This window comes from Megascapheus bottae, chromosome 26 (assembly GCF_031878675.1).
Source record: "Megascapheus bottae isolate mThoBot1 chromosome 26, mThoBot2.hap1, whole genome shotgun sequence".
Lineage (NCBI taxonomy): Eukaryota > Metazoa > Chordata > Mammalia > Rodentia > Geomyidae > Megascapheus > Megascapheus bottae.
Genome location: NC_143534.1, coordinates 14,616,772 through 14,629,823, shown reverse-complemented (window position 1 = coordinate 14,629,823; position 13,052 = coordinate 14,616,772). Strand labels below are relative to the sequence as shown.

General features: G+C 36.9%; 1 protein-coding gene across 2 annotated transcripts in view; it reads left to right on the top strand.

The window, feature by feature from the left end:
- Positions 1 to 13,052, top strand: part of Nebl (nebulette) — a 289,620-nt gene that overhangs the window by 240,035 nt on the left and 36,533 nt on the right. Inside the window, exons 10-13 of one of the 2 annotated variants that reach the window (XM_090318999.1) lie at positions 2,137 to 2,241; positions 4,404 to 4,511; positions 8,111 to 8,221; positions 11,592 to 11,702. The exons of the other annotated variant lie outside the window; for it this stretch is intronic. Coding sequence (XP_090175125.1) covers positions 2,137 to 2,241; positions 4,404 to 4,511; positions 8,111 to 8,221; positions 11,592 to 11,702 — 435 coding nt within the window. The remainder of the gene's footprint in view (positions 1 to 2,136; positions 2,242 to 4,403; positions 4,512 to 8,110; positions 8,222 to 11,591; positions 11,703 to 13,052) is intronic. 2 annotated transcript variants of the gene reach the window in all.

Below are 13,052 nucleotides of genomic sequence, written 5' to 3'. Positions count from 1 at the left end.
TCTTTTTCTTTTGTCTGCGCAAAGGGTAGAGTAAAATGGTCACTGAGGAGTGCACCTAGCAATGTTAATTTTTTGAGGAAGTGCATTCTGGAAAATGGAGCTCTCTTTTTCTACTTCCTTAACTTTGTAGAAATAATAATTATAGAAAAATTACTAATAGTGTTGTTCCATAAAACGACCACTAAGAGGCAGCAAAGACTATTATATGTGGGAAAAAAAACAAATGAAAATATTGGAAATTTCTTTCAGAGATCATAGTTCAAATGTGTATGTGTTTCTAAAAATCTAAATAGCAGTTCTGAAATTCTTTGTGACTAAAATAGACAGTTTGATTAGACAAATTTTTATTAACCCTTTTTCATTATAAATCCCTTTTTCCCCCAAATATAATACTCTAGGCTTTTTTAGTTCTGAATTTTTACTCAGTAATGGAATCTATTCTAGTTTATTACATTCAGTTATACTTATTTTATACACCTGTATAGTAAAACAGCTTCTAATGAAATAAGAAAATCTATTGTGTCCTTATTTCGTGTCTGTTTTTATTTTCGTTTTTAATTAGTTTTATTTTCACTTATTTATTTATCATTTAGTTTTTCATTTTCTTTATTTACTTTGATTGAAAAGGAGTAGAGTAGCCAGGTGCCAGCAGCTCATGGCTATAATCCTAGCAGCTCTCAGGAGGCTGAGAGCTGAAGACTGTGTTTTGAAGCCAGTGCAGGCAAGAAAGTTCCAGAGACTCGTATCTCTAATGAACTGCCAAAAAGCTAGAAACAGAGCTATGGACTAAAGCCTTGAGTTCTGGCCTTGCTCAGGGACAGTGCCCAGGCCCTGAGTTCATGACCAGTGTGTATACATGCATGAACACACACAGACACACAGACACAGACACACACACACACACACACACACACACACACACACACACACACACACACACACGGACAGCAGCAGCTCCTTGACATAGGTCCTGTGGCACTCTCTTTCCAGGCTTCCTCTGGGCTTCCTTTCCTTTCTCTTCTGTCCTTGGTATTTGGTGTCCCTGTAGACAAGATGCGCTTTTCTTTGCCAGTCCCTTTCTGCTGCCTCTCATGTACTTATAAATGTCTCCCTTCACTCTGGACAGACTTGCCATTTCTATGAGCCACTGATTTTTAGCTTGATCTTCAATTCTGTAGCCTTGACTTACTGTTTACTTCAAAAAGTCTCTTCCAAGATTGGAGAAAACAGAAATTATGGCACCATTTTACTCTCCTTGGCTGTCTTTTGTATTTGGAATCTTATAGTTGCCTTGCTGGTGTTTTCCAGTTTCAAAATTCAACCAGCTGTACCCAGACTCCTTTGTTCCTCTTCCAGAAACCTCTTACCCTTTCCTTTGAATTAGGAAAATTAATTGAATTATTTTTCACCCTTTCATTTTCCATGTCACTTCTGATCTCCACAACTGAACTTTGTAAACAGCTTTGCCTCCTTGCTTCCATCTTTCCTTCCCTCTGTATTTTCTTCTTGTGATTTTTCTTCTCTTCTTCATTTTCCTTTTCTTTTTTGGCACATACTAAAGTTTAAACTCAGAGGCTTAAATTGATAGAGAAGTGCTCTACCACTTGAGCTTTCTCATCCCTTTACGTTTTAGTTTATTTTGCAGATAAGGTTTGTGCTTTTGCCTTGACTCATGATCCTTCTCTCTCTACTTGCCACATAACTGAGATTACAGGCATGTGCCACCATGTCTGGTCCTCTTTTCTCTTTCTGTGGATACTTGTACCAGTACTGGGGCTTGAACTTGTGCTCTTGCTTGGCTATTTTGCTCAAGACTGTACTGCCCCCAGGCCCCACCACTGGCAGCTTTTGAATTGCCACTGTTTGGTGCTGCAAAGATTGCTTTTTCTTGCATTTATAGCTAATGGTACTCAGAGCGTGTCATGTGTTTCTTTTGCCTGGGCCACTTAGAGCTAAATATCCTGCATTGTCCATCTATGTCAGTGTCAGAAATCCCCCATGTCCTTATTGTCGATGGCGTGTTGATAACGGTGTGGCGGCTTCTTGATGGCTTGCGTTTTTGGTTGCATTTGTAAGTGATAATTGCTCTCATCAGTCTCTTTTCGTCTGAAATGAATTTCGTGTTCTGTATTTCAGCGAGCCTATAAAAAGCATTTTGAGGAAAGTAAAGGAATGTATCACTTTGATGTGGAGACTGCAGAACACCTGCACCATAAAGGCAACGCCACCCTCCAGAGTCAGGTAGGTTTGTGGCCTGAGTCGCTTGTCCTCACTGCCTGGACCACGTGATTGCTGTGTGGCCCAGAATGTGTGGTTCTGTCAAGAAAAGATCCCAGGACATTAAGATTGCTTTGGGAAGATCTCAGCCTTCATTTTCTATCTATGTATTGGGTCAGGAAGCTGGAACTGTGCTTCAGTGCAAAGGTATTTTTATAAAATATCCATTACTTCCCATAATTAAAAGAAATGCCAGTCTCAGAATTCATTAAATGATGGTCAGATCTTCCAATGCTCTAAAATTTTCAAGTGTACTGATTTGTCATTTTGAGCTGCAAAATTACCTTTCCAGGTGCAACATTCATTATAGTTTCTCAGTACAATGATAAATGCTATTGGAAAGGAAAAACAAACTTACAGGCATATTCCCCATTAATGTTTCTTTCAGCTATGAAATCTTGGTTACCCTGTGGAGGAACTTTCAAAAGTGTTTTGTTTTTAGCCCACCTTAGCTCGTTTTGTTAAGATGTTGAGCTTAAATAGTTGCAGCATCTGTGAAGATAAAATCCTAAACCTTTTTTTTTTTGCCAGTCCTGAGACTTGAACTCAGAGACTGAGCACCGTCCTTAGGTTTTCTCAAGGCTAGTGTTCATCCACTTGTACCACAGTACCACTTTTGGCTTTTCCTGTTTATGTGATATAGGGGAATGGAACCCAGGGCTTCATGCATGCTAGGCAAGCACTATACCACTAGACCTAGCCCCAAACTTAAACCTTTTCAAAAATGTATTCTGTACAATATAAATTTCACACCAACTTCTAATAGACTTGCTGCCTGTGGTTTGGTGTACACATCTTTTCCTCTGTAGAGTTTTCTTTTCACTTCAATTATTTCCAATTTTTTTCTTATGCTATCACAGCACCAACAGCTTTGGTGATCATTCTGTTATGCTTTTCTGCAACAAAAATATATTTACAAATAGCTATCTTAAAATTGGCTATAGTTCCAGTCATTGCAAATTTCTAAGCACTAAAAAGTTTCTTTTGGGTTGAATGATAACTAATGTCATTTTTATTACACAGCTGAAATTATGCCCCCAATTGTATAATAGTGATGATGTTTATTCTAACTAATTATGAATCCCAAACTATGAATATGAATCAACTGAGTTATGGCTAAAACTGTTCTAGGACTTCAAAGACTTATTTTTCTGTGTTGGTGCTGGGGGTCAGGCCTGCGATAGGACCTTGTAGTGCTAGATAAGCAATTCTACTACTGAGCTCCACAGTGCTACATCCCAGTGGCTAGGTTGTTTTTTGTCTTTATACTATTATTATCGTTATTGTCATTATTATTATTTTATTGTGTACTTTCTAGGTATGCACTCTACAACTTGAGCCACACCTTCAGCCTTTTATCCCATTATTTTCCAGATAGAGTCTTACTTTTGCCTGGATTTTGATCATTTACTTGTGTTTCCTATTGAGGCTAGAAATGGCAGGGGAACAGTCTTTCTTTTTTTCTTTCTTTCTTTCTTCTTTCCTTCCTTTCTTCCTTTCTTCCTTTCTTCCTTTCTTCCTTCCCTCCCTCCCTCCCTCCCTTCCTTTCTTTCCCTCCCTCCTTTCTTCCCTCCCTTTCTTCTTTTGTGTATCTGAGCTGGCTTTGAACCACTATTTCTAGATCTCTGCATCCCAAATAGCTAAGAGTGTAAGGCTGAGCCAGTGTACTTAGATATCACTAAAATTTTTTAAAAATCTTGTGTACGTCTCTTGAACGTCACTAATCTCAGGGAACCTATTGCTGTCCCTATACAGTTAGACTAACTCAATTCTGGAAAATGGGATGATTAATTTGGGACACTTATTTTACTTCTCTCTATGTAAGGGCCTTTGGCTTTTTTATGTTTTTGTTTTGTATTTTGATGTTGTGGATAAAACCAAGAGTCTCGTGCATGTAAGGTTTGTACTCTGCCACTGAGTTACACCCCAGGCTTGATTTGACATGCCTTTCCTATTTCCCCCTTCTTTCCTTTTCCATCAGTGTATTTCTTTTTATTAGTGCATATTAATTGTATAAAACGGTTTCACTGTGATACTTTCATAGTTCATATGATTAAATGCTTTGATTAAATTCACCTCTTCTATCATTCTTTTTTTTCACCCTCTCTCAATTGTTTTCATTGAAGGTTAAATACAGAGAAGAGTATGAGAAAAATAAAGGGAAGTCAATGCTGGAATTTGTCGAGACGCCATCATATCAAGTTTCCAAGGAAGCTCAGAAGATGCAAAGTGAGGTAGGTTACTGAATTTGATACTAAAGAATCAGCAGCGGGTCAGCTGTTTAAGGGGTCTAAGGAGAGAGTTCAGCTTTGAGTAGATGATTCTGGAACCTATAGGCACTCCCACCCCTGGCGCGCGCACACACACACACACACACACACACACACACACACACACACACACACACACACACACACACAGGCCAAGAGCCCTATCCAGGTCATTGTGTTTGCTTCTTGGCTTTATGGATATTTGATGACCTCTTAGCACTCTCATTCTGAGCTCTCCATTTTATAATTTGTGTAATGAAGAAACTTCAGTTCATACCAATATAAAATGATAACTAAGAATTAGAAAGCAAAGAGCTGCCTGTCCTCTCTGCTTTTCTTCTGCAAAGAAAACAACCAACATATATGAAATTTGTATTTTGTTCATGGCAATTGCTAAGCACCTTATCTACATCAGCTCATTTAATTCTCAAAGTAATAACACTAGAAGGTGTTTTCCTCTAGGTTTATAATATATTGACTGAAATTATGTCAAATAATTCTATTATATCCAATAAATGCCAGTATTTTAGGGCCTAGTCAAAGTCATACATAATTCCATTTTGTTTCTATGAGCTTATTTAATTCATAAAGAGTTGTTTTTTTCCCCAGTATGAGGTAATACTAAATTACATCCAGCAAATCCTGCATCATACAGTTCATAGTTTGCATGTTTGAATGAGTGATGCTAAATTAGCAATAATTGTGATTTAGGATTAAGGATCTTAGCCCTTTATTTCTCTTAATAATCTCTTTCTCTCTTTCTCATACAAGTTTGTTCTTTCCCTCCTGCCAAGTGAGTGGGATTTCCCCCCTTTAGTTGTAAGTGCCAACTATGAGATTATTTTAGGCTCTCAGTTATGCCTCTGCTTAGTAGGGTTGGAGTAAAACAGAAGCTTTGAATAGGAAACATATTTGGATCAAATTTATACTGAAAAATATTGAAACATTTTAAATAGAGTTTGTTAGGAAAAAAGTTACTAAGTATAAGACCAATGAAGTAGATTTAGAGATAGCCACCTGTCTGAGACATGGGGTTTCTATTCTTTGTGGATGAGCCCATGTAGGTTTTTCTCTTTGAGGACTCTTCTATGATTTCAAGCAGGCATACTTGGACTGGATGTGGTGCTCAAGTGGTAGAGTACTGATCTAGTAAAGGAAGGGTCCTGAGTTCAAACCCTAGTATCACTGAATGAAGCAAGACTAAGCACAAGAAGCCAGCCATGTCTTTGTTATGATTGTTTTTTTTATTTTAACTTTTTGTTTGATTTTAAATTATCTTTAAATACTTGTACAAAGGAGGTGCCATATAATGAGGCAGTTTAACAATGCAATGCATCTTGATGAGTGTTACGGCACCCTTTCAACATTCTCACTCCCTTTGACCCCGCCCATCCCTACTGTTCTTCATTTTGTGGTATATACAATAAATGCATGAGTTCATTCTCCCTCCCTATGGGGCTTCATTGTCCTACTCCTCCCCCTTACTTCCATCCCCTCTTGCATGTACTCATGTCCTACTGCTGATTTGGTTGGGTTTTGACCTAGTCTTTCTAAAATATGACACTATTTGAGCTCTCCATAGAGTCTATTACACTTCAGTTAAATCGTTTGTAATCCCTTGCAAAACATCCAGTGTGTTTACTTATGGATTTCTTGGCACGTTGTAGCTACTACAAATGTGGGAAGTAATATGCAGCCTTTGTTTCTCTGGGTCTGGCTTATTTCACTCAATATATTTTTCTCCAAGTCTTTCTATTTCCTTATGTGTGGTACAATGCTATTCTTTGTAATAGATGAGTAAAATTACAATGCATACGTGTGTGTGTGTGTGTGTGTGTGTGTGTGCGCGCACGCGCATGTGTGTGTCCCATTTTCTTGATCTGTTTTTCCATTGGGAGCCATCTGGGCCGATTCCATATCTTGACTGTAGCGAGTAGTGTGGCAATGAGCATGGTTTTGCCAATAGTTTTCAATTATGCTTATCTCACTTTCTTGCAGTGCCAGGTATAGGTTTAATTTGTATGTGTTTTAGAAGAACTCTCTCTTTCTGCCCTTGAAAAGTTCTTTGTCTTTTCAAGTATAACTCTCTTAGCAAAAGCAAATTAAAGGGCTTGCAGATTTGTCTTTTCAGGCTGTGCACTGACCAGTACCAGTCATATTCAACCTTCCTTAATGACGTACTTTATTAATTTAATTATCCCACCCCAATAGGGCATCAATATAAGAGTATAATATAGAAATAAAATACATAAAATATATTTTGTAAGGTAGAAAATATAACATTACAGAAGACATTATATTTTAACACATTACTACATACAGCATATTACATATATTACATGATTATAAAATATGTTATTTTTTTATCATACATAGTATAAAAATACATGGAATAATAAAGTTACATAACAATAAAGTAAATAATAAAATAATAGACTATATTATTTATATATGATAAGTAAATATATTTCTATATTGTATGTCTATTACATAGATACATATTGCTATATCAAATATTTAGGCCCTCCAGCTCACCTTCAGCAGTTTTTTTCATTTTTCGTTGTGGACTTTTGTTTTTTCTTGTAGAGCTGGAGCTGGAACCCAAACCTCCAGCCTGCTAGACTAGTGCTCCACCACTGAGCTAAGCACGGGCCCCTTGTAAATTCTTACCTAAAGGATTTATCAGATTTCAGACAGGCTATTGTCATAGTGTAATCTGCTCCATGACAGAATCCATTATCAAATATTATTGATGCTAAAATTATTGTTTTTAAATTATCACTCCTCCCTAAAGTTTTAGAAGTCATTGTTCCTCAGAAGGACACAATGTATATGTGCATCTTTTCATATAAATAATATTTATGGAAATGAACTCCAGGAAATGGGCACAAGAGGCTTTTTACTTGGTTGCTGTTGTTTCCTTTTTATTCTATTTGTTCGTTTATCTGTCTTTGGGAGGATAAAGGGGAGGCACAGAAATGAAGGAGCAAAGCTGTGAGCAAATGCAGCAGCAATACTCACTTGAAAATATATTGAACATGAACTATACAACTTGTAGGTGGAAATGGGAGGGAAAAACTGGGAGAGATGGCGGGAAGGGTGACATTGTTCAAAAAGAAATGTACACATTACCTGACTTGTGTAACTATATCCCCTCAGTATATAATCTTTATGATAACAATAAAAAGTAAAAAAAAAAAAGAGTTCACATGAATGAGAAGGAAAAGGGCAGTGGAGCCACAGCCACTTCTGCTTGTTCTCCTTTGAAGGGACTTCAGTACAAGCAGATTATCATCCAGTAGGCGAGAACTACTAAGGTGATGCAATTAGAGCCAGCCTTGCTAGTTCCTGTCTCAAATGATGTCATGTTAATCAAAGAAGAGGCTGGAATCTGCTTTTGATTGCTAGAATCTCAAGTTTATGTTGAAGCTGGAATTATTTTACTGTTGAGAAGACTCAGTGGTGGTAGTATTCTTTAAGAGTTTCAGAAACTCTTGCTTTCATGTCTTTCCAACATATATTAGTACTTTGTGAACTGAAAACTATGTGTTCTTACTTACCAGAAAATCTACAGAGAGGATTTTGAAAAGGAAATTAAAGGAAAGCCTTCATTGGATTTAGACAAGACTCCTGAATTTTTACATGTAAAATACATCACCAACCTGCTGAAGGAGGTACGTTCTTGATGTTTTCTATTAAATATTGGAAAAAAAATAAAAGAAAGTAATAACCTAGAAACTATCGATTTAACAGTTCTCAATTAATCAATTGTTTGATGGATTAAGACTGTATTTCCTTTCATTTGGGTGTACTAATAGACCTTAATTTTCATAAATAATAAGAGCTTGTGTGCTAACCTGTCTAAAAGAAAAAAAAATTACAGAGTTCCTGGAAAACTTGAAAAATAATCAGGATCTGTGTCTTGACTTATTACAGAAGCTCAATAACAAATAACTTTTATAGCTTCACAGTAGTTCATTTTTAAAATAATACGTTAAGTACGGGTGAAGTAATGTTTTATCCTTTTAAATTTAGTTGTTATAGAAATATACCTTAGGGCTGGATGACAGTAGCTTATGCCTGTAATCCTAGCTACTCAGGAGGCTGAGATCTGAGGATCATGGTTCAAATCAGCCTTGAAAGTCTGAAAGACTTGTATCTCCAATTAATCACTGAAAATGTGGGACGTGGATATGTGGCTTAAGTGATGAGTACTAGCTTTGCACAATAAAGTTCTGGCAAAGCATCCGGGTCCTAAATTCAAGCTCCAGGACCACACACATGCACATGCTCACCATCACCATCACCACCACCAACAACCACAAACTAAAACCCCAAACCCCAAACATACCTTAGAAGAAGTTAAAAATTATTGTAAAGGTGATGTCCAGAGGGCTTACAGCTATGTAAGATGGGCAATGAGGACATTTCCTTTTGAACAGTGTCATTCCTCCCTTAGTCCCTTCCAGGTTTCCCCCTCCTAAGGTCCTTTCCCCTCAAGTTGTATAGATCATTTCCAACATAGTTTCTACAGGGTGGCACTGCAGAATTGGATCCCCTTTCTCCCAACCATTTCTATGCTTCCCCTTCCTTTTTCCTAAATCAGGTAAACTTATGTACAAGACAAGGGGTACAGAAATAAGAAACAGTGGCAGAATGGGATAAATCAAAGAAAAAAAGCAAAGAAGAGAAGAAAAGAAAAAAGAAATGCAAACAGTACAAGAAAGAACTTCTTGCTTCCATTTTTTAGGCGTTCATTTTGATAAGCATTGTTTTATATGATCATATGCACATAGCTGTTGAGCCCTTGTGAGCCTCTCCAAGAAATCCTCCTTTCGTTCTCATTGTGTGAATCTGTAGACTGCTGTTGAATTAATCATGCCCAGGTGGAATGATTTGTCTTTTACTATCCACTGGATTTACCTAGAGATGTATGGGCACATTCTAGTTACGACAAAGGAGGAAAACCATGTAACCTATGTTTCTTTGGGTCTGGATTACTTCACTTGATATATTTTTTTCCATTTCCTTATGAATGCTACAATATTATTCTTTCAGAAAGAAGGATAGAATTCCATGCTAAAACGAACCTGGTTCTGGTGGTGGGTTTAGTGTATTCTGGTTTGTAATCAATTGGATAGATGCCCAGAATAAGTTTTACTTTCCTTTTTTAGTTCTGAGACTGGGACTGGAAATTGCTATCTGATGTTTTCACTCATTGGCTATTGCACTATCAGTGGAGCCATACATTCAACTCCTCAAAGTTTTTCTGTATCTTAAATGCTGCCTCGTCGTTAGATTTGATATGACAAAGAAGTGCCCCCCCGCGACGGAAAATTAAACTTATCTAAAATAACCCTAACTGGAATATAAGAAAAGTATAACAAGGGCTAGCGACTTGACTCAAGTGCTAGCATGCCTCACTAGAGAGCACAAACCTCCAGTACAAATCCTGACAGCCAAAAATTAACAAACCAAAGCAAACAAAAAGAAAATCAAGTTGTGTCTGTAACTTAGTGGTAGATCACTTGCCTTGAATTCTCAAGGTCTTTGGGTTGACTAAACAGCACTACCAAAAAATTCAAAACCAAAACCAACCAACCCACCAATCAGAAAGACCCCAGTACTTGGTGACTTAATAAAATAAATGTTGATTCACTTGTAAGTGAATATTCCATTCTATTATGGTTTTTACATTTACATTATCCTATAGAACATCTCAAATATTCCTTTTATTTCATTTCATCTGATTCTCCCTATTGCCTGTGGACATCGATGGAACACATATTTTTTAGTGCCATTTTGCCAACATGTGACTTAAGATCAGTAAGCAAAAGACCTAATTCCATTGGGAGTTCTTTACAAATCACATGCAGGCCACAACATTGTCTAGTAAGTTCAACAGAGGACAGGCTAAATCAATTATTTGATTTAAATTAATTTAATTACAGAACAGAGGGGGGATAGCATGAAACAAACGCTAGAGTTAACTAGAACATGAGTCCTTATCATTAAAGAGGATTTTTATCTTTCATCTAGCAAATTAGTCATGAATGAAACTAGCTTAATGGGAATATGATACTTATTGTTTTCCCAGTCCAATTAATTCATTAGCAGAGAGAATAACAAAGAATAATAAGTGTTCATGAAAGGATTTTGGATCTAGAGTATATTATAATTTGCAGACAATTAATTGGTTTTACAAATTTTTAAATGAGAGGAAAAGTTTGTTTCTTCTAGTCCTGGACTTTAAACCCAGACTCTTATACATTCATAGTCTCTTGTCAGTAACTCTTGTCAGTGAGTTTATACCTCCAGCTATAAAAGTTTTCTAAAAATTAACTTTGGCTAAACCTAATTTTGATTTGTGACTTTCCAGTCTTCCTAATTACTTTCTTTGGATAATTTATATCTGATAGACATTTTTCAGGGCATAATTTAAATATTTAATAAGAAGCCTATATTCTTAAGATCTTCACCATTTAAAGGGAAGGCATTTTTTTTCTAAAAAAAATCTACTGAGGTTTCAAAACATATTGAGAATTGGAATTAAAAAGGAAAGACTGGTACTATTAAAAACAACTCTGAATTTGATAGAGGAGAAAATGAAAGGCAAAATAAGGATGAATGTTTAGTAATCAAATTCCTTTCTTCCTCACAGTATTTTCATAAATCATGTTATGTTGTTGATACTAGGGCTTGAATTTAGGGCCTTCAATTTTTTAGGCTCTCTCACTGGAACCATGCCTGGTAGCCCTTTGTGCTCTGGCTATTTTTTCAGATAAGGTCTCATTTTTTCTTTTTAAACCAGTCTTGTCTTGGACACTACTCCTCCTACTTCACTGTCCAATGTGGCTGGGATTACAGACTTGTACCAACATGCTGAGGTTATTATTTGGAATAGGGTCTCACTAACCTTTTTCCAAGGAGAGCCTTGAATCTCACTTCTCCCATCTCTGTCTAGGAGTTGATAGGATTGCAGACGCGGGACACAGAAACCGATCTTCTGGTCAATTTTGAACTGTTGATCTCCTTGTTTTGCAGAAAGAATATAAGAAAGATTTGGAAAATGAAATAAAAGGGAGAGGAATGGAACTTAACTCAGAAGTTCTAGACATTCAAAGAGCAAAACGGGCCTCTGAGATGGCCAGTGAGGTATATATTATTTAACAACTTGGAATTTAGACATTTTTTGTAGGTGACTTCTTTACCCATAAGTCTTTCCTGAGGATTATATATGATCCACAAATAGTAGGAAAACCTCCTAGTCTTTCCCCAGACATTAAGTTACAAATGAATTTGACGAGCACATCTCTTCTCTATGTGGTATGAGAAAGGTGATCATTATGCTATTCTTAGAGAAAATACGTATAATAAGCCAGATTACTTCTGGGAGATTTCACATGGCCTTTTCAACCAGTAAAAGCAAGAGATTAGGAAGGTATGTGATCTGCCAACAGCTGTAGGTAAATAGTTACCAAGTCTTCTTCTCAGTATGTGAATGTTCGGAGTACAGTGTTTCTGAAGTACTCCTTGTCCTTTAGTCTTTAGGTGGTGTTGCTTTGGTATTGTACAAGGGCACTGTACTTTGAGGAGAATCGGGATGAATTTAGCAGTAGGAAAAACTTAAAGCATTATTGTTCTCACTGTTAATGAACCACAGTAAGGATGAGAGCCCTGTTACTAGGTATCCGGGTATACTCAGGTATCCAGTGACAGAAGCTGTTATTAAACTGCTTATGCTATAAAGGCAATGTGTTAGCTCCCCAATGGAGTTTTCTTTAGAAGGGCCCTTCTTCACGTCAGTCCCGTTATTGTCTCAATTGGTGTCACAGTGGGAGGTATCTCTGGTAATGACAGGATCACTTATACCTGCTACCACAAGTCCCATTGGGAATTGATCATCTATCATTTATACCTCCAGTTAAAAGTCCTAGGGTTGTATCCCTCCGGATTAATTCCTGTTCTGTTCTCATCCCCAACCCAGTCATGTGACTTGGAGTGAGGTGTGGATTGGCCCATAGATTCCTGAGAAGGAATGCCCATTTGTTTGGTTAACTTTCTAGATCATAGTTATGTTTCAAGTATAACATACTGTGTATTTGTATGTCTTTTATTTTTATCTTTAAGTAGTTGTGCAAAAGAGTTGCCATTCAACAAAGTGGTATATAAATGCAATGAATCTTGATCAATATTTCATTGTTCTCTCCCATCCCTACCAACCACCCCCCTCCTGTCAATTTTCTTAATTTTGTAGACTATGCATTGACTTGTATAACTACAAGGATTAACACCATAAAGGGATTTTTTTTTGCCAGAATACAGGAGATGTTCACTGACTTGCTTTTGGCTAATATCCCACATCTCCTAATTCCTGCAATCATGTGATAATAGCAATTCCATTCAGATGAATCTTGGGACTCACTTGTTGATAATATGTGGAAAAAATTTCTTAAACTGTCAGTGGCTGATTATAGCCAGACACAAGGAGTGTGGCAAAACAGT